Source organism: Euleptes europaea, chromosome 21, assembly GCF_029931775.1.
Source record: "Euleptes europaea isolate rEulEur1 chromosome 21, rEulEur1.hap1, whole genome shotgun sequence".
NCBI lineage: Eukaryota > Metazoa > Chordata > Lepidosauria > Squamata > Sphaerodactylidae > Euleptes > Euleptes europaea.
The window spans coordinates 2,026,622-2,052,434 of record NC_079332.1 but is presented as its reverse complement, the minus strand read 5'-3'; the positions used below and the strand labels follow the sequence as shown (position 1 = coordinate 2,052,434).

At 48.6% G+C, this 25,813-nt stretch overlaps 1 protein-coding gene across 1 annotated transcript in view; it reads right to left on the bottom strand.

Moving 5' to 3' along the window:
• Window positions 1–584: 584 nt before the first annotated feature.
• The window catches only part of LMF1 (lipase maturation factor 1), a 120,950-nt gene continuing 95,721 nt past the window's right edge, over window positions 585–25,813 (bottom strand). Inside the window, exons 7-11 of the mRNA XM_056866301.1 lie at window positions 18,695–18,878; window positions 14,963–15,116; window positions 12,676–12,859; window positions 8,477–8,589; window positions 585–759 (exon numbers count right to left, since the gene is read on the bottom strand). Of these exons, the coding sequence (XP_056722279.1) occupies window positions 585–759; window positions 8,477–8,589; window positions 12,676–12,859; window positions 14,963–15,116; window positions 18,695–18,878 (810 nt within the window). The remainder of the gene's footprint in view (window positions 760–8,476; window positions 8,590–12,675; window positions 12,860–14,962; window positions 15,117–18,694; window positions 18,879–25,813) is intronic.

Sequence of the window (25,813 nt, the reverse complement as noted above, 5' to 3'; positions counted from 1 at the left end):
ATACACAGTCAGCCTGGCCCACACCACAGTGTTGTCGTGAAGATAAAACCGAGGAGAGGAGAGAACGATGTAAGACGCTTTGAGCCCTCACTCAGGAGAAAGGCCGGGTATCAGTGAAATGAAAACATTTGTCAGTTTAGCTACTATGGCATAAAAAGGCCCTCTGCCATTTGAACCAGACCCGTGCTAGAATAAGGCCCTGTTCACACAAAACACTTGCCTGAGCTTCACTCACTGTGACGATCTCTAATCCTTGATCATGTCTCCAGGGAAGTAGGCATCTTTTCGGCTGCCGAGATTTCAGTCTGTTGCCTCTGCTTCCCAGCATGACTTACCTTGAGAGAGCCTAACGCTAGACCGATCGAGTGGGACAGAAAGGCGGAAACAAACCAATGGCACCCACAGCACGCAAGACAAAACGGACGCAGAGGCAAACCGATCTATGCTCCTGCCCTGCGTACTTTACTGCAAAACATTTTCAAAGGAAGGAGAAACAGATCATTTTTTAAAAAAAGGATAGTTTGGGGGCCCTGGGCAGCCCACCGGTCTCAGTCAGCAAGAGGGTGAATGGGTGCCCCCGCTCGTCAGTTCACTGACGGCAGAGGCCACTGGCGGGCCTCGAAATATTTCCTCAGCCCCTCCAGGTTGACGGGCGGGAAGTAGGGCCCGATCCTCTTCCGGATCCACCACTTTCCGTCCCCGGCGTGCTTCCCTCCTGGCCGGCTGAACTTGTACCGGAAATGCTCTCCTCGGACCCATCTAGGAATAACAAAAAAACCAACAGGGTTCGGATTGAGTTAGAATCATAGAATCATAGAGTTGGAAGGGACCACCGGGGTCATCTAGTCCAACCCCTTGCACAATGCAGGAATTTCACAATTGCCTCCCCCCACACACCCCCAGCGACCCCTACTCCATGCCCAGAAGATGGCCAAGATGCCCTCCCTCTCATGATCTACCTAAGATCACAAAATCAGCATTGCTGACAGATGGCCATCTAGCCTCTGCTTAAAAACCTCCAGGGAAGGAGAGCTTACCACCTCCCAAGGAAGCCTGTTCCACTGAGGAACTGCTCTAACTGTTAGAAATTTCTTCCTAATGTCTAGATCCAAAGTAAAAGGGGGGAAAACCCGTCATCCAGAGCAAGAGTCCAGTAGCACCTTAAAGACTAACAAAAATATTTTCTGGCAGGGTATGAGCTTTCGTGAGCCACAGCTCACTTCTTCGTGAACTCACTTTCGTGAACTCACAGCTCACTCCGCAGCCTATCAGCACTGCCTTGCAGCGGATTCACGAGGCTTGGAAAGCTATACCGCACTCTTAGCCCAAGAGACTTGCCAGAGAAAGGCTCTTATTGAAAAGCAAAAAAGAAAAAAAGGGGGGGGGAGGGAAGTGGAGAAAGAAACATTCATCAGTCACCCAACACACTTCTTGTAGTCTGCCCAAGCCATCGTGGGCCACTGTTTCGGTTCCCGGTGCCGCCTTTGCCCCCCCCCCACTCCCCGCCCCTCCATGGGAAACATGCTGACAGGGAAGGGGGATCACAGCCCCATGCTTCGAAGCCGCCGCCGCAGACTCCTGCGTGCTGCTCGCGGGGAAAGTTAATAAAATAAGCCACCGTATAAAAACGTCAAAGGCATCTCAGAGCTCGTTTGGGAACTCCCTTGGTTGGCTACTCAAACACAAGAAGCGCTATTGAGGAGGGCGGCCAAGTTCGGCGGCTGGGGGTGGATGGAAACACACAAACACCCCCCCCAAAAAAAACCCACCAGACCTTGGAGGACGTTACATGGCGGAAAGTGTCCGGGGACCTCTCGCTCATAGAACGAAGGGGCCCTTTGCACAACTGTGTTACCGGCGACGTGTCCGGACGTACTCTCCCTCGGCCAGGACTTATTAATAAGACAGCAGCGAACAAAAGAACCCTTCGCCTTGGAAGTGGTCGGACCAAGCGGCTGGGATGTTGTGGAGCGTTTGTGAAAATCCCAACTGTTCAGAGCGAAGCTGCCGGCAACCGAACGTTGTCAAACAGCGCCGAGGTACGAAGGAAGGCCGTGGAAGGTCAAGACTGAAGACAGGGGCAGGAAGCTAGCTGGGGAGGGAACCTGCAAGTGGCAGGAGAGCTGGGGAGATGGAAGTGAGCCCGGAAGGACGGTGACCAGAGGGAAAGGAATCAGCACAATGTGGAGAAGAGGACGGATGGAGAGAAGGAGGTAACGGATGAAAAAGCCAAATCGTGGAGTTCAGGAATGTAAGATCTACGGACATCTAGGACCAGGACTGGAACCTCAGCAAGGCCAAGGGAGAAGCAGGGTGCCTTCGCTTTACACGAGGGCAAGAAGGCCAAGGACGGTGGAAACCGAGGGCCAGAGAAGCCAAGGAAAACGAGGGCGCACCAAAACGACCACATCACATTCCCAGTTTGGCTGCGAGCCTGTGCTGCCCAGCCACGGCTCCACTTAGTGCCTCGCTAAGAGATTCAAGACCTCAAATCTCTCCATTTAAAGTCACCGCCTCCAGTGCCGCACTTGCGAAAGCTCGCTTGAGTACCACCACCAAGGCCAGCCGGGGCTACGCGGGCAGCCGTTCCAGTTTGGGCGGGGCAGGGGGGACACTGCAAGGCAGCCAAGAGGTCCGAACGCCGGTTGCTCAATCCAGAGTACGTTTAACCTGACCTCGCAGGTGACCAACGTGGTATAGTGGTTAAGAGCAGTGCTTTGGAGCAGTGGACTCTAATCTGGAGAACCGGGTTCAATTCCCCACTCCTCCACATGAGCGGCGGCGAATCTGGTGAACTGGATTTGTTTCCCCACTCCTGCCCATGAAGCCAGCTGGGTGACCTTGGGCTAGTCACAGCTCTCTCAACCCCAACTACCTCACAGGGTGTCTGTTGTGGGGAGGGGAAGGGAAGGTGATTGTAAGCCGGTTTGAGTCTCCCTTAAGTGGTAGAGAAAGTCGGCATATAAAAACCAACTCTTCTTCTTTGGCACAGCCCTTCCTTGCCCTTTGGCACAGCCCTTCCGTGCCCTTTTATATGAATGCAATGGCTGCTGGAAGAGGAGGGGCAATGACTCATCTTGGGGGCCACACCGCGGTTGCACAAGAGCGGGTGAGCTGCCCTCCAGTGACCACGTGGTCATGCACATGCAAACACCATCCCCCCCCCGTCCCAACAGGGCCTCCACCGTCTACAGCTTGCCCCACCTCCACACATCCTTCTGAATGACATTTTGATAGCGTTTCACAGTCCCCCTTCCATCAGGGGAGGCATTTAATAGTCCCCCTTTCTGCCTGGGCATTGCAGGCCGGTCTCTGTTCTGCTGCATTTCAGCAAACCTGGATTCCATCACACAAAAATCCCCTTGCAGTTGCTGCTTTAATTATCTGCAGTGGAAGGGAAGCCCCCTCCCCTTAAAAAAAAAACCGGGGCTGAAGTGTTGCTCCCAGAGTGTTTACTTTTCAGGAGCAGAAAATTTCCTGTTAATAATTAGAGTATTACAGAGTATCGACGTTTACGTGAGCCTGGGCAGCCCCGAGGGCTTCTTTGTGAGACGCTGCAGATTTAAAAGCCCCCCCCCTTTAAAAAACACACCCAATCTTCTAGAGCAGCCTTGATCTGGCACCACACTGGCCTTTTGGTGAGTGGGCCCTGTTCTGGACCCCTCTGCTTCTGAGCCACATGTACTCATTTTGGCTTGATCTGCGGGCTGGCCCGTGATAGCACCAATGCAGACACGAGCGGGGAGCTTTCGAGGGGAGGCTGAAGCCCCTTCACCAGCAAACTAGGAATTGTGCCACGGTGGCAAGAACGCCACTGTGTCTTCCAGCTCTATCTAGACCAGGGGTCCCCAATGTGGCGTCTGTGGGTGCCATGATGCCCACCCACACCTTACCTGGCACCCACCAAGTGTTTTCAGAGATCTGATGGGCTGTGCAGAGTAAGATAATGTTGATTTGGCAGTAGCTGCCACCCTAGTGTTGGTTTTATTCTCTCTCTCACTCCTCTTTCCCAATGTATTTTTAAAATCACACCTCTTAGAATCATAGAGTTGGAAGGGACCACCAGGGTCATCTAGTCCAACCCCTGGCACAATGCAGGAAACTCACAACTACCCCCCCAACACCCCCAGTGATCAGAAGATGGCCAAGATGCCCTCCCTCTCATCATCTGCCTAAGGTCACAGAATCAGCATTGCTGACAGATGGCCATCTAACCTCTTCTTAAAAACCTTCTCACACCTTCCTCTAGGGGTGTGCATGGCTTTGCCTCCTGTGGCAGCCGTTTTGTGGTTGCACCCACCATCCTGCGTCCGAATTCCAAAGGTGCCCGCAGGCTCACAAAGGTTGGGGAGCCCTGACCTACACTGATGAGGGTTGGTTGCTCTCGACCTCATCCACTTTACAAATTTGTGCTACGATAAAACAGCGAAAAGAAGAAGAGTTGGCTTTTATATGCCGACTTTCTCTACCATTTAGGGAAGAATCAAACCGGCTTACAATCACCTTCCCTTCCACTCCCCACAAAAGACACCCTGTGAGGTAGGTGGGGCTGAAAGAGCTCTAACAGAGCTGTGACTAGCCCAAAGTCACCCAGCTGGCTTCGTGTGAAGGAGAGGGGAAACTAATCCAGTTCACCAGATTAGCCTCCGCCGCTCATGTGGAGGAGGGGGGAATCGAACCCGGTTCTCCAGATCAGACTCTACCGCTCCAAACCACTGCTCTTAATCACTACACCACGCTGGCATGCATTAGATTTTTGTTCTTACGATACTGATTGGCACGGATGCTTTGGGGTTTCCGGAAATCTAGAAAAGCTAGCTATAAAAATGTGAAATTGGGAAACCGAGACATTGCGGGATTTGTTCACCCATGGGTGCCCGCGCCCACCTGGGCTCCCCAGTACCAGGCAAAGGCAGCTGCAAATTATTATTATTTTTAATCACGGAGACGGTGCCACAGGTGGTCCTCCGTCAACAACCGCCACACCCCACCCCACAGCAGAGGCCCCTCAGCTTCATACAGGATTGAGAGGCATCCGATAAAATCTACCCATCAACGTGCATTCTGACCCATTCCCCAGCCAGGCAAAACCCGTATTTATTGCTGTGCCTGAAGACCACAAGGGTCAAAACTTGAGCGGGAGAGAAAACGGTTCCCCTTCTGCCTGCCAAAAGTGAAGGAAGAGACTGTTTGTTTTAAAACCAGCATTCCACAGTTTCCTTCTCCGTCCCGGATAGCCGGAGGCAGCTGCGCCGCGGAGAAGCTACTTGCGATCAGCTCTCGATGACATCTCCCGACTGTGAAAGCGCTAAAAGTTAGCAGCCATCTTTAAGCTGTTATGGGCAGGATCTAAATCTTCCCGACAGCTGTAATTAGTTGCAGAGGGCACAGCTGTCTCTCTGGAACAGATGAGACCTTTCGGAGGGAAAGCCCGAGGAGACCCACAAGACGGGCGGACTCAAGGGCCTGCCGAGGCAGCTCGAAAACACGGGAAGGTATCTTGGATCGCACGGGCGGTCCGCCAACCACTCTTCCAGCCTCTTCCAACAACGGCCTTGCTAAAGGCCAAACAACATGTGTGACGTTGGAGTCAACATGTGGAACATTGCCACAAGATGTAGGGACGGACGCTGACTTTGGTGGACTGGAGATCCAGGCAAATGTATGCAAGAGAAGTCTACTGCTAGCCGCCATAATCCAGTGGGAACTCCAGGTTCAGACTGTCAGGTTCTAGGGGGACACCCACCCACAAACACATGAAGTCGCCTGTACGGAATCAGACCCTTGGTCCATCAAGCTCAATCTTATCTCCAGAGTCTCAAGTGGAGGTCTTCCCACTCACCTGCTACCTGGTCCTTTCAACTAGAGATGCCAGGGACTGGACCCGAGGCCTTCTGGATGCCAAGCAGATGCTCTACCACTGAGTCACAAGATGCTGGATTGGGTGGGCTACTGGTTCTGATCCAGCAAAGCCAATGTTCTTATGATCTGAACTCTAAATTGAGGACCTGGGCCTGGAACCAGCACCCTTTTGGGGCAGCTGGGAAACCAAGGAGAGCCTGAACTTGACTTCCTGTGTGGGGAGACACAGGGCTATTTGGGGAATGGGTTAAGAAGAAGGTTGGTTTTTATATGTCGACTTCCTCTACCACTTAAGGGAGACTCAAACCGGCTTACCATCACCTTCCCTTCCCCACAACAGACACCCTGTGAGGCAGGTGGGGCTGAGAGAGCTCTAACAGAGCTGTGACTAGCCCAAGGTCACCCAGCTGGCTTAGTGTGTAGGAGTGGGGGAGACAAATCCAGTTCACCAGATTGGCTTCCGCTGCTCATGTGGAGGATGTGGGGAATCAAACCCGGTTCTCCAGATCAGAGTCTACCACTCCAAACCACCACTCTTAACCTCTACACCACGCTGGAACCAGCACCCATTTGGGGCAGCTGGGAAACTAGAACCAGGGGGGCCTGAACTCGACTTCTTGTGGGGGGAGACACAGGGCTATTTGGGGAATGGGTTAAGGAGGACAAAGAGCTCCCATATGCAGCTCAGCAGACTCTAGATGGGGTGTTCTGCTGCTTCCCCATGAACTAACTTCATTTTGGAGAACCCAAGTAAGAGGTTTACAAAATGCTGTTTAAAACCCCATCACTTGCTGGTACAGAGACCCGTCTCTAGACGCTTCTCACACCAGACTGAGCGTGGGCAAAGCTAACAATTGCCCTGGGCCCAGTTTACGCACAACACCAAGCTGACTCCCCGCAGGTAGAACAAACATCCAGCTCATGTCTACTTGCGCTATGACACACTGCAAGTGGGGAATCGGCATGACGAAGACATCAGGGTATCCAGGAAGGGGTTGAGGCTGGTGCCAGAGCACGAGAGTCGCAAACCGATATACAACCCAAACAGTTTATTCCACTTAGATTCCTTTGGGACCCACAGCTGAGAAAGCCCAATTTGGACTGCGCGCAAGGATCACGTGATGTCACTGGAAAACCCAGTATGGATCTCTTTTCTAATTGAAATCTAATTGCCCCTTTCTCACCTAAGCAAAACCACATGGGGGGGGGAGGGCGCAACAGTCGGCCCCTGTGACGGCATGCTAAATCACTTATTAATTTTCTCAGCTGAAACATCCAGCGTTTTGAGATTTATGGCAACTGTGTTTTACGACCCACCAACCAGACCCCCATATTTTGCGCGTCGAAGTTTTGCAAAACTGCCTTCGCTTGAAGTCAGGTTTCACACTCAATTTGGCAGCTCCCAACTCAACAATGGTTTCATTTTTTTAATCGGTCACCTGCTTTTCATTTCATATTTATCACACTTGCAAAACAGAAGAAAAACACTATAATTTTAAGAGACCGGGGGGCGGGGGCGGGGGGGAGAGAAACCTGCCTGTTCTACTCTCCAAAATTTTCATTTCGAAGGCATTAAGGCTCGCGCAAATTCCCTCGGCTATCAAAGGCGTTGAGTCTCTATTAGCAGGATAAACTCCAAGGAGGGATAGGGGCAGGATGGGGGTGTACATGTGAGCCCCCCTGTCAATAGGGATGATACCAAATTTCTCAGCCCCACTGTTTTCACCTCCATGTTCTTGAGCACAAAGAGGATGAGGCCAGAACTCCAAGAGGCAGAGCAGTGTAGTGGTTGGAACGTCAGACTAGGATCTTAGAAATGGAGTTTCTAACCCCTATTCTGCTAGGAAACATTCTGGGTGAATTTGGGCCTGTCACTCCCTCCTCAGGCTAACCTACCTCACAGGGAAGGGCAGGATAAAAATGCACCCAAACACAGACTTTGTACTCAGCCGCCTGACACCCTGCGACACTTTTTGTTATCGGCTGCCCCGGCAAACCGCATCACATAAGAACATAAGAAAAGCCCTGCTGGATCAGACCAAGGCCCATCAAGTCCAGCAGTCTGTTCACACAGTGGCCAACCCGGTGCCTCCAGGAAGCCCCCAAACCAGACGACTGCAGCAGCACCATCCTGCCTGTGTTCCACAGCACCTATATAATAGGCATGCTCCTCTGATCCTGGAGAGAATAGGTATGCATCATGACTAGTATTCATTTTGACTAGTAGCCATAGATAGCCCTCTCCTCCACGAACATGTCCACTCCCCTCTTTGAGCCTTCCAAGTTGGCAGCCGTCAGCACATCCTGGGGCAGGGAGTTCCATAATTTAACTATGTGTTGTGTGAACAAATACTTCCTTTTATCTGTTTTGAATCTTTCACCCTCCAGCTTCAGCAGATGACCCCGCGTTCTAGTATTATGAGGGAGAAAAGCTTCTCCCTGTCCACTCTCTCACACCCTGCTTAATGTCGACAGTTGGCTTTTCATTCTTTTCTCCTGACCACTAGCCAACAGGAGGCCTCGCAGATTTTCCTGCAATCACTATGCATAGCCCAGCTGCCTCAGTCTCTCCCCAAAGTATCCAGGGTCTCTTCTGAGTGACGCGCGGTCTTACCTGGGGGGTGCCTTGCCCTCAAATGGATTGAAAGCCATCAAGGACAAAACTTCCTTCTCATTGGCCAGCAGTTTTCCGGCCAAGTGGACAATCCATTCGTTCTGCTCGTAGGTCTTGCAGAAGGAGAGCATGCGGGAAGGAAGGGACATAAATAAATTAACACAAAACAATGTTTTATATTTTGTGTTGTACGCACGTGTGTGTTTATACGCTCACTCGACTGAGTAATCCACATTCTTATGGGCACTTCCACAACAGTTCTTTTCTAAGCTTCATCTAGCCATAGAAATTTCAGCAGGGAGCTCATAAGAACCTAACATTCCATACTGAAGTCAACTTGCAGCAATCACACCAAACTCCCCAGGACTTCCTAGGTCCTAAATTACGACGGACACCGTAAAATGGTGGTTACCAAAGAGGTGTACCTCTTGTTCCCTTACAATGTCACAGCAGACTGTGTATAGACCTCCCAGATCTCCCTACAAGCTTGCAGGTCGCTGGGGCTACTGGCCCTGTCCTGCCAGGGAAGTTGGAACCCCAAACCCCAAGCATCTCTCGTGTCAGAAACTCGTGCCTTCGCAAGGACCGGATTCCTTATTCTCCTAGCTACATTTTCACCCCAAAATTTCTCTGTGGACCTCGCAGACAAAGTCTGTGGCTGAATGAGGACTGTGCTCAACCCCCTCTGGGAACAAAGGCCAAGTTTTCTGACTCCCCTGCAAGGAGACTGAAAAAAACTGCTTTGGCATCCTTCTGTCCCCTGCAGCCAGATTTTCTTCAGACTAAGCACCAGGGGACAGTGTAGTAAAGCAGAACGCAGCAGACGTACCAGTAAGACCGCAAGTATTGTGGCACAAAGCACAGGTTTACTCAGCGATTTAGTTTTCTCTTTCGCTGTTCTGAGGCTCTGGGAAAGAAGGGATGGAGGTGGGTCGGAGGCCCCGTGAGCCAAAGGAAGAGGACCCTGGACCTTATTATAAGTCTGAATTTGTCAAAAAGAGATTCCTACAATCCTCCACATTTAAAAGGAGTGGCACCCCAGCAAGACAAGGGACCCCCGCATGTTTTCACACTGGACCGGCTGCATTCAAATATGCCACCTGAGATGCAGATAATGGTTTCCTAGTGTCATGCAAAACTATTCCAAGTCGATCAAAATACATGTCCTTGGCAACAGCTCGTTGATTCCCAAGACCACGTTTGCTATGATTCAAGTGACCTTTGAGATTAGACAGATTCATGGAGGACAGGTCTATCAGTGGCTACTAGCCACGGGGACTAAAGGAAACCACATTCAGAGGCAGTCAATCTCTGAATACCAGTGCCAGAAGGCAACGTCAAGGGAAGGCCTCAGCCTCTGAGCCCTGATGCTGGACCTCCAGAGGAACTGGTTGGCCACTGTGTGAGAAGGGATGCTGGGCTAGATGGACCATTTCCAGCGTCTACCAAGGTACAGTGCTGATTTAATTAAACACATTTGCTATTTTTATACCTCTTAATGTAAGGTGGTGCCCTGTCCTGGATGGCCCAGACTAGCCTGATCTCGTCAGATCTCAGAAGCTAAGCAGGGTCAGCCCTGGTTAGTACTTGGATGGGAGACCACCAAGGAATTCCAGGGTTGCTGTGCAGAGGAAGGCACTGGCAAACCACCTCTGTTAGTCTCTTGCCATGAAAACCCCAAAAGGGGTCGCTGTAAGTCAGCTGCGACTTGAAGGCACTTTACACACACACAGTGTAAGGTTGTATATATATTCTTATCACTGTTTAGCTAATGTGTGTTTTATTCTGCTTGTCTATGAGTGTAAATGACTGACAATTGATTGACTGACAGGGCAGGATCTCTCTGTCTTATCCTCCATGCCGGGGCTGCGGCCAGCCCTCCTGGCTAAGTGGGGCTTCCTGACTAGCAAATGGAGCATTGGAAGATTTTCTCATAAGTTCAACCTTGCTGCAAAGCCCACGTACGGCTCTTTGAGAGCTTATGAAGTCTCAGCATCCCAAAAATGCGTTAATAGGATTTTTAAAAAACGGTTAAGACCAGAAGTTTTTTTTTTTAATGACTCGCACTGCCTGAAAGAAGCAAGTACCTCCTTAAGCATCTTCAGCATTGAAGGGTCACGCCAAGCCTGAAAAACAATCCACTGCTTGCCTCCCATTTTAATTTGGAAAAAGCCTCCCTCCACAAGCAGCAGCTTGGGAGCTGCTCTAATGCAGATCTGGGGCGAAGGATCATTTGGAAGTCGCCTCGATTTCAGCAGCGCTACATCTCGGCCGACTCCGGCAGCATCTCAGCATCCCCTAGCAGATTGATTGCTTTTGCAGACAAGAAGACAATCTGGGGATGTATCAGTGGTAGGATTGCCAGGTCCCTCTTCGCCACCGGTGGGAGGTTTTTGGGGGCGGAGCCTGAAGAGGGCGGAGTTTGGGGAGGGGAGAGACTTCAATGCCATAGAGTCCAGTTGCCAAAGTGGCCATTTTCTCCAGGCGAACTGATCTCTATCGGCTGGAGATCAGTTGAAATAGCAGGAGATCTCCTGCTACTACCTGGAGGTTTGGCAAACAAACAGCAGAGTAGGCTTATAAACACACCAGTAGTAACGATGAGAATAGTAGTATAATACAAATCCAACTATTCAAACATACAAAATATACAATCGTGTAACAACAACATCTTGTTGGACTCATGTTTTTCCCTTTAGTGGATTTATAAGTTTATACCTGGTTGTTACGCGATTGTATATTTTTTTATGTTTGAATAGTTGGATTTGTATTATAGTATTATTCTCATCGTTACTACTGGTGTGTTTATTAGCCTACTCTGCTGTTTGTTTGCCATACTTCCTATTCAGCAGACTAATCTTTATCTTTAGTGTTGACTACCTCGAGGTTGGCAACCCTAGTCAGTAGATTGGCCATGTCTCTGATATCCATAAACGCAGGACACCTATCGAGAACGACACCTCCCTCGGGACGCGGAGACACTCACAACAAAGAAGGGGCTTTCAAAAAGGGATGTTGTATTTGGCTAATACAATGGCAGTAGCAGACGGGCCTTGGTTTTTGAAAAGCAGAGCTGGGCTGCGATGAAATACAACCAAAAGGCTGCTGGGGCTGCAATTAAGAGACAGTCTGCTAATAAATTGCTCGTCGGGGTTGGGCGTTGGGGGACATATCCTTCAACGTCCCAACGATCGGATCTGCCAGCTCTTCAAACAGGCGTCTCCTGAAGGGCCCCCAGTCAGCCATGACAGGCTTGGGGCCTGGCCCTTTCAACATGGCCGTGTGCTGCCTGTCATTTGCTTCAAGTGGAAAATATTTCCGGAAGCCCGAAGGGGAAGGGAGTGTCATATATCAAGCAGTGATGAGGTGTAAAAAGCAGCCTGTCAGGAATAGCACAATGGGATGGTGAATATCTTCTCCCTTAAGCCCTGCTCGGTTTCCGGCGGCTTGTCGAGAGTCAGACATTCAACTGGCCACCTCCGGCAGCCTGGAGAACCTGCGTCTTCGACTATGAAAGTGATCCTGGCAGAGGGAGAAAGTCCCTCTAAACAGAATATGAACAGCGTCCCAGAGACAGAAGCACCGTCAAACATTGCCTAAAGTAGAAATCGCAACCTCAGCATATGAAATTACTAAGTTTCACTTTGAACATTCATGGTACCCAATTAAGAAAAGATTCTGGGCCTGTCGGAAGACAGGATTATCATGTGCAGCTTTAAAGGTCTCCGGGGTTTTCCTGCTTTCCCTTTTGGCCCTTATTTCACTAAGATAGACCTGACTTTATTCTCCAGCTCTGCTTCCCTCCCATGAATGATACTTCCATTGTCTGATGTAACGTCAACAGGTGGTCCACCAAGTCCACCAAGTGGTCCACCAAGTCCATCATCCAGAGTCACAACCAGATGCCCCAGAAAGACTTACAACCATGGCATGAAAGACAAAGCCTCCCTTTGCTGTTGCCCCTTTGCCCTGGTATTCAGATTCAGATAGTGATTTCAGATTCTGGACTTAGAGGTCTTCTTGGGGGCACTGTTTAGATGGTTATGCTCCAACTGAGAAGCTACAGCATGCTTCTGGGACTGCCCGCTGAACCAAGTGAGCCCTGGAAACCCCCACCTCCCACCAAAGTCCAGCCCTGAGGACACCACCGATTTCTGGCAACATCTGGCACTAGTCTTAGAGCTCAGTCAGGTACACACCTGGAAGGCAGCAAACCACATCAGCCAGTCCAGACGATAGTGATACGGACTGATGAAGCAGGGCCTCCGGCGCAGATCCCCAGGCTTACACTTGAATTCGTACTCTTCCCAAACCGCAGCCGGGTCATTGGGGTCTGGGCTGGACGTCCCTTGAATGATGACCTCGGTTCTCTCTTTGGTGATGCTGCAAACGACAGAGGCGAGATAATTATTATCCGGACCCGTGAATATCCCCGCTCCAAACTACAACTCTTGTAGCCCAGGACGAGGGAAGGAGACCTGCCCTGCAGGAAAGGTCACAGAATGTGTTAGAGAGAAATCAAAGAGCAAAGGCACACCTGTGAGGACACCGCCTTCGAGACACAAAGCAGCTAAGAAGGTGGTGACCCTCGAGAGGACACATTCCCCCAGAGGACATCCACATGGGGAGGATTCTGGAAAGTGCAAAGATCAAATGCTGGGTGCTGGGGTTAGAAAAGAAGGTTACTGAAGGCAACACCGGAGATTGGAAAAACTAAAAACTACATGGAGAGATTACACTGATAAAAATTGGTTGCCAGCCAATGCAACTGACCAACAGAAGTTGGGACAGACAGAAGAAATACTTTTTCCTGTAGCACCGAATACTGGAATTCACTGACTACAGAAGGAAGCTGCTAGAAAGAAACAGGTATATTCTCAAGTCTGTCAACAGCCATGACAGAGAAACAGAATCCTTTCATGTCTAGACTTGGCCTAGTCACAGTTCTCTTCGAGCTCTCTCAGCCTCACCTACCTCACAAGGTGTCTGTTGTGGGGAGAGGAAGGGAAGGAGATTGTAAGCTGGTTTGATTCTCCTTAAAAGGTAGAGAAAATCAGCATATAAAAATCAACTCCTCTTCTTTTTCTAGACAGCATGTACCTCTTAGGGCTAGACCATAGGGGTCAAGGGACATGTGGTAGTAACAGAAAGCTGGACCAGATGAACCTTCGGCCTGAGCCAACAAAGCCCACTGGGCAGCTGGCATAACAGACTGTTTCTGTCGAGTGCTGGGCATCCTCCTCTAAACTGACTTTTCCAAATCCTTGCAACCAACAGCTCTACAGATTCCCATGGTCTCTTGCACGGCGGGCTGAATTACAAGCCATGGCCGGCTGCCCGACGCTTACACGCAGGCCGTAAATCCGGGACACCAAATTACTAATAAAAAGCATGTTCCTACTGTGCTATTCAAAATATGTCAACTTTCACATAATCATATATTCATTATGGGTTGCAATCCTCTTTTTATTGGTTTACATAGGCTGGAATTACAGATGCATAATAGCAGCGTTTCATCACGTGCTTGCAGGGTTCTGGTAACTGTCGAAGGGAAACCAGCTTGGCCTTGAAGAAAGTCAAGATTTTGGGGGGGAGGAATGGGACGAGGAATGACTGCCCAAGGAAAACAAACTCCCACAACTCCGAAGAAGCCAAGATCAGCCACGAGGCGCAAGGAGAGGTACGTTTGCCTAAACCCCTCTCCAAGTAATCACTAAAGACTTGGTTATATTGCAGAGAACCGGTGGAGGTTTCTCAGCATGAAAAGACTGGAGGCCATCTGTCAGGAACCACCTTATTGCAACACAGGCCAAAAAGCTGTTTCGGCTTGCTCCAAATGAAGCTGGAGGACCAATCCAACGGCAGGCGCGAGCTCCAAATTGCATTTTGGTGTTATGGCCGAGAAAATAAAAATCCTGCCAGCCAGGCGTCCAGATTCCGTACTGGGGGAGCCCAAATCCTATGCCAGGAAAAACTGAATTCCTTAACTTGTCTTTTTGGAACTAAATCAGTGCTATTTTTGTATCATCTCTTTTAAAACCATGGACTCGCCTAACACCCCCCACCCCCATAGTTAATGAATCATATGTGTTTCAACTAATTAACTGATTGATTCCTAAAACCTTTAAAGTAAAATGTAGTCCTGAAGGTAAAGAAAATTCCATACCCTCACTCAAAGCCTCTCTCTCTCTCTCTCTCTGCCTAAACAATCTAAAATGGTATCCTTAAATAAATAAACAAATACATTTTATTTGCTGCTAATATGCCAGATAAAACAGGTAAACAGAAACTGACCATACAGAGTAGATATTTACAACCAAGGCCAACAGAATTAGGAATCACCCAATTTTACATTTCCACAGATTAAAGAAGTACATTAAAGCAACATAGCTTCATTGCTAATGGTATCCTTAAAGGAAAGAGAGAGCAAATGTCAAATTTCACAGCAGGCAGAAGTTAGTCATCTTTGGTCAACAAGATTCGTACCTTCCGAACGCCCCATAGGTATTGACTATCCTGAGGGGGTTGAAGGACGTGTTCATGACTTGCCGGGAGCTGAGCAGATTCACCACCACCGGAACGCTAAGATAGGCGATCAGGACCCCGAAGGATACGTTCACAACTTTTCGGATGTAGCAGCCTGTTGAAAAGACAAACTTGAAACCATACACACACACACACAACACAAGGAAGTCGTGTAGCTTTTCAGCAAGGTTGTTCAATCAGCTTCTAAAAGGTTCTGGAGAAGGGCCGATCAAAGCAGAGCAGCGTTTTGGGAAAAGAAGAGAGCATATATCAACAGTCACTTATCTTGTGTTACAGCAAGCCACTGGGTCAGAGGGTCAAGTTCCCTCCTGCCACCTTCCTGGGGGCTTTTTGCAGACTGACCCCGGTTAACCCCCAAAGCCCACAGGAGAACACAAAACACCACTGCAGATCTCAAGCCTATCTTGTCAAGGATCTGCCTCTCTCTAAATAGTCTGAGAAAGGGCTAACAAGAAGAATGTCTAAAATGCTCTGTTCATAACAAGGCTAGAGGCAAAGAAGTCACCTCGGGCCTTCGGAGAATCATCTGCTTTCCTCTCCCAACTGGAATAGATTTTCCTCCAGACAATCTTAAGGGGGCACAGAAAGAAATTCAGCGTTTAAGATCCAACTACAGAACCTTGAAGTCCAGGATATTCCAGGTGCCATGACCGGGACTATTTCTCCCATCGAAACCTACAAAGGTCTTTGACTTCAAAACCAATGTGTGTGTGTTAAGTGCCGTCAAGTCGTTTCCGACTCATGGCGACCCTATGAATCAATGTCCTCCAAAATGTCCTATCTTTGACAGCCTTGCTCAGATCTTGCAAACCGAGGAGCATGCCTATTATTTTGGGTGCGGTGGAACACAGGCAGGATGGTGCTGCTGCATTCGTCTTGTTTGTGGCTTCCTAGAGGCACCTGGTTGGCCACTGTGTGAAGAGACTGCTGGACTTGATGGGCCTTGGTCTGATCCAGCAGGGCTTTCTTATGTTCTTATGAGGGCTATGGCTTCCTTTACTGAGTCAATCCGTCTCTTGTTGGGTCTTCCTCTTTCCTGCTGCCCTCAACTTTTCCTAGCATGACGGTCTTTTCCAGTGACTCTCGTCTTCTCATGATGTGACCAAAATACGATAGCCTCAGTTTGGTCATTTTAGCTTCTAGGGTCGGTTCAGGCTTGATTTGATCTATAACCCACTGATTGTTTTTTGGGGGGCAGTCCATGGTATCTGTAACACTCTCCTCAAAACAATATGCAACCCTAAACGTTGAAACTGCGCAGTTGGTTTCACAAAAATCTGACCCCCCAAAAATTACTACTTGGTCATACTGTTGAAGGGATTGCTATAAATACTCCGAAATCTGATAAACAACAGAATATTATCTACATCAAACAACATCATTTGTAGATGAGCTGAGAGCTTCAGGTTGCATGTGTTTGCCTGGGAAGTGTATATAGTTTGGCTACTGTGACCCACTTGCGAGTTGAGCCTTGGACTGATTCATCTCACTGTTCGCCAACCAACTCTAGCACTAAGCCAAGCACCTTTGCAGTCACATAGTAGCTGTGGGATGGATGCTTGTACAGTTTAGTTATCCCTGCGGGTTCTGTCTATCATTTGTAGAGTAAAAAATATTTTAAATAATTTATTTTGATGATGCGATGGCCAGGAGGCCAAGTGAGAATGCACACAAGCACACGTTGCTTTAGACCTGGAAAGTTTGGCATCCGTTTAACATTCAACTTGTTAGACAGGAGTCAGAGGGATCCCAGACCATAAGAAAAAATATTTCTGTCCATTAAATTCTTTATTTTTAAATTATCTTAATGATTCTTTCCTTACAAAAATTGCCAGCAGTTTGTGTGTGTGTGTGAAGGGGGGAAAGGTCTTGTGATGAATGTATCTTGTGTTACAGCCAGCATGGTGTAGTGGTTAAGAGCGGTGGTTTGGAGCGGTGGACTCTGATCTGGAGAACTGGGTTCGATTCCCCACTCCTCCACATGAGGGGCGGAGGCTAATCTGGTGAACTGGATTTGTTTCCCCGCCCCTTCACACAAAGCCAGCTAGGTGACCTCGGGCAAGTCACAGCTCTCTTAGAGCTCTCTCAGCCCCACCTACCTCACAGAGTGTCTGTTGTGGGGAGGGGAAGGGAAGGTGATTGTAAGCCCGTTTGAGTCTCCCTTAAGTGGTAGAGAAAGTCGGCATATAAAAACAAACTCTTCTTCTATTTCTGTGCATGCACAGAGGTGGTGTTTCTATGCCGGACACATCTGAGTTTTTCGAATGCTGGCTGAATGGCCCACCGAACATTCAGCTCTATTGAGCAGGACACTCGAACACAACACAAGTACAATCAGCAAGCGCCCGAGCATTTTTAGTTATTTGCTAAGTCTGCACCAGCTTTGGATAAATCTTTTAGGACTCTTTCTATGACTGTACAAAGAGAAGTTACCAAGACTCTTTCTACTACTGTAGAAAGAGAACAGCAAAAGAGAAAGCAGAGAACACGGGGAAAAAATAGTGGATTTTGCCAACTGACCTGCACAATTAGACAAAATAGCAACGGGAACAGAAATTAATATGTTCAAAATCTCTGTAGTTTCTGGCTTGATGAGCTTCGGCAGACTGAAGTGAGCCCTTCCCTCTGTCACTGGCTCAGATCCTGAGATGCTATGGGATGTTTATGAATATTTCAACTTCATGAGCATTCCAACTTCTCGAGTTTAAAAAAGCAATGCCTTTGGGCAAATGCAGGGAGGTCAATACAGAAGGAAGAAAGCAGAATATTTTCTGCCTTGTCATTTTCTCTATATCCCTTCTATATCCCTTTCCCCGGTCCCCACTTCGCAATGCACGGACTCATTATTTAGTATTTCAACTTTCCCTATGCATGTAAAGGTACCCAAGAGGGCTGCAGCTTTCTCAAAAGGTTCAGATACAGCTGCAAGTTTTGCATATGGCAATCCAAAGTTACCAAGAATCAGACAAATAAGCAGAGCCGACCCATATTGCATCCGGTCTTAACCTCCCCTCCCCCCCGCACAAAAGCCAACAAATAAGACTCAAAGGGAAAACACAAATCCCTCCTCTCCTATCTCTGCGGGAGAGCTGCGTTTGTTTAAAGCCCCTCCGAAGCCCTGATAAACTGTTTAGTCTGAGAATATTTTGGGAGAATCAATCAGATTCCAAAGGAAGGTCCGGTCCCCTGCTCATGTCTGTGAAAAGATGAGTGCATTTCAGAAGACTGGGATTTGGCATGTCGCAAAGAACTGAAAGGACGGAGGAAAAAAATCAGTGACTACGGAAAAGAATTTGTCCTTCCAGCCAGGATGCCTCTGGTGGAACCCTTCCATTTCCCAAGCCCACCTGCTGTGAGGTTGCCTCTGGGGTCCAGCCACAGGGCTCTCATCTTCCCGCTCCTCTGCATCTCGGCAGAGAATAACCGAGATGAGCCACAAGGTCGTAAAATGTCCACCGGAACTGAGGAACTTGCATGGCAGGGGCTAAAGAACTCTGTAATGGCTCAGAGCCCACTTTCTTGAAAACGATCAAGCTTCTAGCCCTCAAGATGGCATCAAAAAAGTGACAGGCAAAACTGATCTTTTTCATGCATGTCTGACAAGACTATAAGGATCCATTCCTTCTGACACAGAACGAACATATCGCTTGAAACCCTGCAATAACGACTTACCGTATCGCGAAGATGTTCCTTTTCCTTTGGACTCTTCGCTTTGCATCTGCAGTATTTGAGCCTTGAAGCCCTTGGCTCCGGAGCTGAAAAGAAACCCCAAGGAGGAATCGTCGAAGCAGGCGAGGCTGGGGACCACGGTCAACCAGTTCAGGAAGCTCAGGTTCCCGCTAACGATGAGGAGCACCTAAAGAGGAAAAGGAAGGGGTGATGGTCAGCCTGCGGGCCAGGCCTTCGTTAGGCACCGATCGTTTGCTAGCCAATAATTTATTGTTGAAAAATTACAGTGGTAAACTTAGGGAATGAGAAACTGCAGGAAGAACCCGGACAGAGCAGAAAGATCCCTGATCAACAGCGACGTTTTTACAAAGCGTCCAGTCCGAGAAGACAGTTCAAGATGGTGGGCCTTATAAACCACTTCCTGATCCCAGGTCCTCAGGCCGTGGTCATTACTTCTGCCGTAACTCTCCTCTGTGGGCTGTATGTGTTTTAGTGGTCACAAGCAGATGGCCTCTAACCGGCTCTCTGCTTTTAACCAGGCCACAAAACCCTGGCATGCTAGTATTGGGACAAAAGGTGGCCGGACCTCATGACCCTTCTTCACAGTGCGGACGTCGACACCAGTCAAGTGACCTCATCAAATACTGGCAGTCTTCCGAATGGGTCAACAGTATGGAAGTTTGCAGAATCTTTGGTGAATTTCACCCTCGATACTGGGGTCCGCGTGACTAGATACTGGATGCTTACTTTCTCAAAATGCTGGAATTTGGGGATCACAAATCTGCTCCTGCGGAACAGTTTTTTTGATTGCCACGAGTTTCTTTTTTTTTTTTTTTTGAAATATGAATGTAATTAACCACTTTCCAGCTGGCAAAATATATGTTTACTTCCTGAAAGCATGCCATTCTAAAAATACAACCCACACACAATTTTTTTTTTTTTTAAATATATATATTCTTCCTGCAGGAGTGCATTTGTGTTCTTGCTGAATTAAAAAAAAAGTAATCTGTTAACAATGTTACAAGCACCTCAATTCTAGCCTGAAGACTAACGATGCAGACGCAGAATCGTCACCAAACTGCCAAAATCTGCTTGCTCCCCTTGTTCAACTCAGTTTCTGAAAGACCTGGGGAGCTGCTTACCGGGACTCACTCCACTCACACGTTTAGTTCTGTATGCGCAATCTTTGTCGACTTACCGAGTATTGAAAGGTGGTGTGAAGTAACCCATATTTGTTTTTTGTTTTTTTAAAATGTTGCAAAAAGAGAGAGAAGTCACAGATTTCTGGGACTACCCTCCCACGAGATCTGAATAAGGCCCCAAGATGGGTCGCACGGCTTTGCATCTTGGGGCTTCCACTTTTGAACCAGACCAATTTTGGGCAGCGCTGTCATCAACCATGCAGAAAGTCCATCAAAAATCTCCAACAACTCACCAGGGTCCGGTGAGGGATGAAGGCGGCTGGGGCTGAATCCAAACCCAGGTGGCGCGCTTTCCTATCTGGGATCCCTGAGGTCACTATCACGGGGATCGAATGAACTGCCGCAAACAGAAAGCTTTGCTGACCAGGACAGGAGTTGCAGGCTTGGATCATTGCTAGCATGGCAGGCCGATCCACAAGGTACTAACCTCTTGGTTCAAGACCAACACTCTCGTCCTCTCCAAATATAATGGGGTTACTTTGAACATAGTTAAAAATTGAGGTCCTTGGGGCTACAATATTTTGTCGGCTCCGACGCTGGCCAGGGGATTATGGAGGATGTGAAGGTTGGTATGTTGACAGCAATCACACAAGACAATGCTTACCCTTTTTTTAAATAAAAAGGACCGGAACACTTTATTCTAATCCAAATTCATCTTAACATTTGAAGGCTATTAAGCAGTTAACTTCGTTAACGTTTCTCACTTAGTTCTTTTATTTGACCCCGCTCCCCCTTCTCCCCGCTTGCAATATTGAGGCAATTTTAAGAAAACAATTCCCGGGTTTGCCACTTTGACACAGGATCACTTTACTGCCCTGTAAGTAGCAACTGGGTGGTCTGTTCTGTTTTTCTTTTCTCCCTTTTTTTTTTTTGGTACTGATTCTCCTCTCGTTATTACTTAGAAGCCAGAAGCCCAAGAATCTTATTTCTACCAGCTGTCAAAAAAAAAATTTGATTTTTTTTTTAATCTGGAAGGTTCAAAAAATAATACTAATCTGGCCTCTGAGGGTTTGACACAAGGGGGGAATTAGAAACCTTCCACCCACCCCAGCATATCCTCATTGGCTCGATGCAGGCAGAATTTGCAAGTAGGCGGGTAATTAAGTGCAGCAGCATCCCTGGATGGATCTCAGCAGATAATGGTTTGGAAGTGAAAAATGCTATCTGAGAAGGAAGTCCCCCAGGCATTGTACTCGTTCCGGCTGTCTTCTGAGACTGGTTACGTGCCTCTCTTTTAAGAAATGTTATTTTTTACAGCATTCTTTGATCAACCGGAAGGCCAAAGATCCATCCGCCAAACGGCAGCTGTATTCTTGAAGGCAGAATTCCCATCAGCGGCGGAAAACGAAGATGATGCGAGGCAGTTATCAGCATGTCAGATTAGGATCTGGGAGACATGGGGCCGAATCCCCGTTCAGCTGAGGGCAAAAGGGGTGAGAGAAGAACCACGTATGCCATCCCGAGATCCTAACAGGAAAGGCAGGATAAAAATGGCAGATAGACTGGAAGGAAGTCGGCTTCCCCTGGCCCCAACACCTTTCCCTTCTAGAAATTAAAGGTTACCTTCACACCCCCACGATCACATGAACATATGAAGCTGCCTTATACTGAATCAGACCCTTGGTCCATCAAAGTCAGTACTATCTACTCAGACCAGCAGCGGCTCTCCAGGGTCTCAGGTTGAGGTCTTTCAGATCACCTACTTGCCTAGTCCCTTTAACTGGAGATGCTGGGGATTGAACCTGGGACCCTTCTGCATGCCAAGCGGATGCTCTACCATTCTCACTGATGGGCAAAGCCCTGAGAATACAGGGCTCTGAAAAGTACAACAGCCCATTGGCGTCTCGCAACGCAGGATCGCATATGCCATCCTCCTCAGATGCGGCTCACCGAACTGCAGCTGGAGAAGACCCGCCCTCGGCCACAGGGCAACCATTCTCTTGATGATGGTAGCCCACAAATCCCCCCCCCCCACCTTGAACCCTGGCACCAAAGACAGGTTGCAGGGCCAACCGAGCTGGCAAGATGTGACTCACAGCAAGTCACAAACTTTCCCCCCTGCCCCCACAAGACGAAGGATTTATTTTATTAAGACACAGTATTAATCATGGTAATTGGGTAGGAACTGTAAGGTTATAAAACTACAGAATGTCTAATGAGCGAGGGCCAGAGAGGAGGAGTTGGGTTTTTTTTTTAAATCTAATAATGTCAGTTTTATGGATTATGACTGGAGTTTTATGAAGTGTCATATGAAATACTGTGGATTCATGGCTCTCGCTGGATTAATTTGGCGGGGGGAGAGAAGTTTCCCTGCTCCTTATGCCCCCGAACAATTATGCCTTATGTTTCTCTCTCCCGCCATGGTGCATGAACCCCTGATGCCAGAAATCAGGCAAGGATCCCTAGGCATCTTTTTCAGTTCTGTACGAGGTTTAGCTAAGTTCGAGGACTAATTGCAGATTGTGACGGGCTGATAGACATGAGAAGTTCATATTTGCCACCACAAATGGCGCTCAAGTCCAGCAAAATCTGCCCAGTAATGCACAAAACCTTTCGGCACTTGGACGGAGGGTGAGTGTTTGCATGAGCTGGCCAGTCAAACACGTGATCAGAAATCTGGGTTGAAAGCCCCTCGGCCGACCTGTCTCCCACAAAATGGGCAAATCGGTAAAAACCGCCGCACAGCCCAAGACTGGGCCAAAACAGCCCAGAGACAGCGATGAATATCAAGTATCTATCTAGTGAGCCTGGTTTAGGCTGGGGAGGGCGGGTTAGAAATATAATAAACAAATAAATAGTGCAGGTCTTCCCTTCCCCATTTTATCCTCACAACAATCCTCCTGAGAGGTAATTTGGGTACAGAGAATGCAACTGACCCATGGCATGGTAACCCAGTGAGCTTCAAGGCAATGTCGGGATTTGCACCTGGGTCTCCCAGGACATAGTTCAACACTCTAACCTCTACACCACACTGTCTCTCTGGGGGGGGGGGAACCCAATGAAACGTCACCGGGCTGCACAGACCGATGTAAGGGAAAAGCCTGTTCAACATTCTCGTAAGAAAAAACCCTTAAAATAATAAGAAGAGTTGGTTTTTTATATGCCAGCTTTCTCTACCACTTAAGGGAGACTCAAACCGGCTTACAATCCCCTTCCCTTCGCCTCCCCACAACAGACACCCTGTGAGGTAGGTGGGGCTGAGAGAAGTGTGACTTGCCCAAGGTCACCCAGCTGGCTTAATGTGGAGGAGTGGGGAAAACCAACCCGGTTCACCAGATTAGCCTCCGCCGCTCAAGTGGAGGAGTGGGGGAATCAAACCCGGTTCTCCAGATCTGAGTCCACTGCTCCAAACCACCGCTCTTAACCACTGCACCATGCTGACATTAGGACATCCTTCCAAGCAGAGTTAAGGAGCAAAGAAAGTCCACAGACCTCCCTCGCTCTGCAGGGACATTAGTTGCATTCAGTAATGTCATATAGGAGAATCTGACTGGCTTCATGACACCGTTGCTACTAGAATGGATAAATTGTCACACAGCCACCCGCTCCACTCTGCTTTATACTCCAAATGCTCACTGGTATCATTTTGCTATTTCTTCCCATTTTGTTATTTTGTTAAAGCCCGTCATTTTTTAAAAAAAATATATCATTATTTTCTTGTTTGGCACCAGCAGTTGGAAAGAAGGAATAAAATGTTCTTGACGGAGCATTAAACAACCTCCAAAACTCCCCATTCCTGTTGGAAAATAAGGCCCGGCGAAAGCTGGGAACCTCACTTTAGACTCCCTGTTTTGGAAGGAGAGAAAGCAAGATACCTTTGTACAATGAAATAAATAAAATGGGTGACAACCACGCCCCTGAAAGCCAAAGCAGAGTTTTGATTTTGATAAGCATGTTCCAGGTGAGCTGGTACCCTGGACAACACAGCCTCCCATGAAGGAACGCACAATCCCAATGGGAATGAAAACACACCTCTCCACTCAGTGGCATGGAGTTTCTTTGGGAGAACTTCCTGGGGAGGGATTGTGCCCTACGTATTCCCCATCTGGATTTAATTCAGGGGAGGACGAATATGGAGGCCCCCACCTCCAATGTTATTTTAGGCAAGGCCAAAAAAAGAGAAGGAACAATAATAATCCCATTAAACAACAAGTACATTTGATTGGCCCCTTTTGGATTCAGCTCCCTTTCCATATTTTCTTGTTTCTTGACGGCATGTGGATCTAATCTCCGCTTTGCAGAGACTCTTGTGCAAAGGAAAATAACCAGCTTTTGCGCCGCAGATAAAACCAACTTCTTGTCTCCCCAGGGGGGACTTTGGGAATTATCAGACGGGCCAAGAGCAAAGAAACGGAAAGAGGGCAGGGGGGTGAAGTTCGAGAAGAGGACGTAAGACAGATGCTTCTGGCAAAGGCGATTTCTGTTGCTTGCCCTGGGGACTGGAGGTACACTGCCCCTGCACATGGAGGTTCCTCAGTTAGTCCAGGCAGTGACCAATGCGAGACCCTCCCTTCCATTACCCTACCTGGCTTTTTAAAACCATTAGAGCTAGCAGCCAGCAAAACCCTTCCCCCATGTCACGGCAGCAATTTTAATAACTGTGAACTGTTTGCATGAGTACATTGTTTTGTGTGTCCTTTAGCATACTGAGGATCGTTTAAATTGTTCTAGGATTTAGAGAGAGACAGAGGGAGAAAGAGAAGAACCTCTCTCTACAGCTGCTCCATGGTCAGTAGGGATCTCTGGGGATATCGTTCAGAGACAGCTAGATATATTTTATCCACAGATGGTTTAGTGGTTAGAGTATTGGGCTAAGATCTCGGAGAACTTCCAAATCTCAGCTCCACCATGAAGGTTGCAGGGGGCTCTGGACCAGTCACGGTGTCTCCAAGCGGCCTACCTCATAAGGTTGTTGTGAGGATGAAATGTAGGAAGGGAAAACCACTCAAGCTTCACCAAGCTCCTCAGTGGAAAGGCAGAATTAAAATACGGTGGGGTAGAGGTATTCATCGCAAGCTGCCTTGGGCCCTTTGGGGGAAAGTCAGGTATAAATACAGTTTCAGGTGGGAAGCCTTGCAAGTCTGCAGTCGCAAACCAAAACTTGCAGCCAGCAGCACCTTGGAGAGCAACCAAATTTTCCAGGGTGCGGCACCATCTGGTGGCAGGGGAACTTCATATTTGGGGTCCATTATTTTTTTTGGCCATCAAGGCAAGAGATGTTCAGAGGCGGTCTTCCATTTCCTGTCTCTGCATCATCACCCTAGCATTCCTCGGAGGTCTCCCATCCAAATACTAGGCAGGGCTGACCCCTGGGATTCATGGGGGTCTTGAAAGCCAAGTCTCTCTCTCTTCTTGCACAGGTGGGTTTATTGGAAGCTGCCCATTCCAAGCACCTGAAGGTGTGGCTAGCTTCAGCCAACCTCTCGCCCTTTCCTCTTCCTCCCTATTTATAGCCCCACCCCCACCCCTGGTCCTAGCACTAAGCTCCACCTTCCTCTTCTCTGTTCCCTGGCTCCTTGGCCAGTGCCTGTCCTCCATAGCCACAGCCTGCCTTAGACCACCTAGGCTCAGGTAGCTACTCCTCTTCCCACCCCTTCAAAGCCTTCCTGGGGCAGACCGCCAAAGAGGTCCTGTTGCCGAGGCCCCCTCCTGTCCCCGGTCCTACCCGGGTGAGCCTTGTTGCTGGGTGCAGGGGCTTGTAGCCCACCACACAGGTTATAAACGTTCCTGAGTCAAAGCTCGCTCTCCTCCAGGGAGGGGCCATGGTAGGGCATCTGCTTGGCATGCAGAAGGTCCCAGGTTCAATCCCCGGCATCTCCAGTCAAAAGAAGGGGATGCAAAAGACCCTTACCTGAGGCCCTGTGGAGCGGCTGCCAGTTTGAGTAGGCAGTACTGACCTTACCAGCGTGGCGGAGTGGTT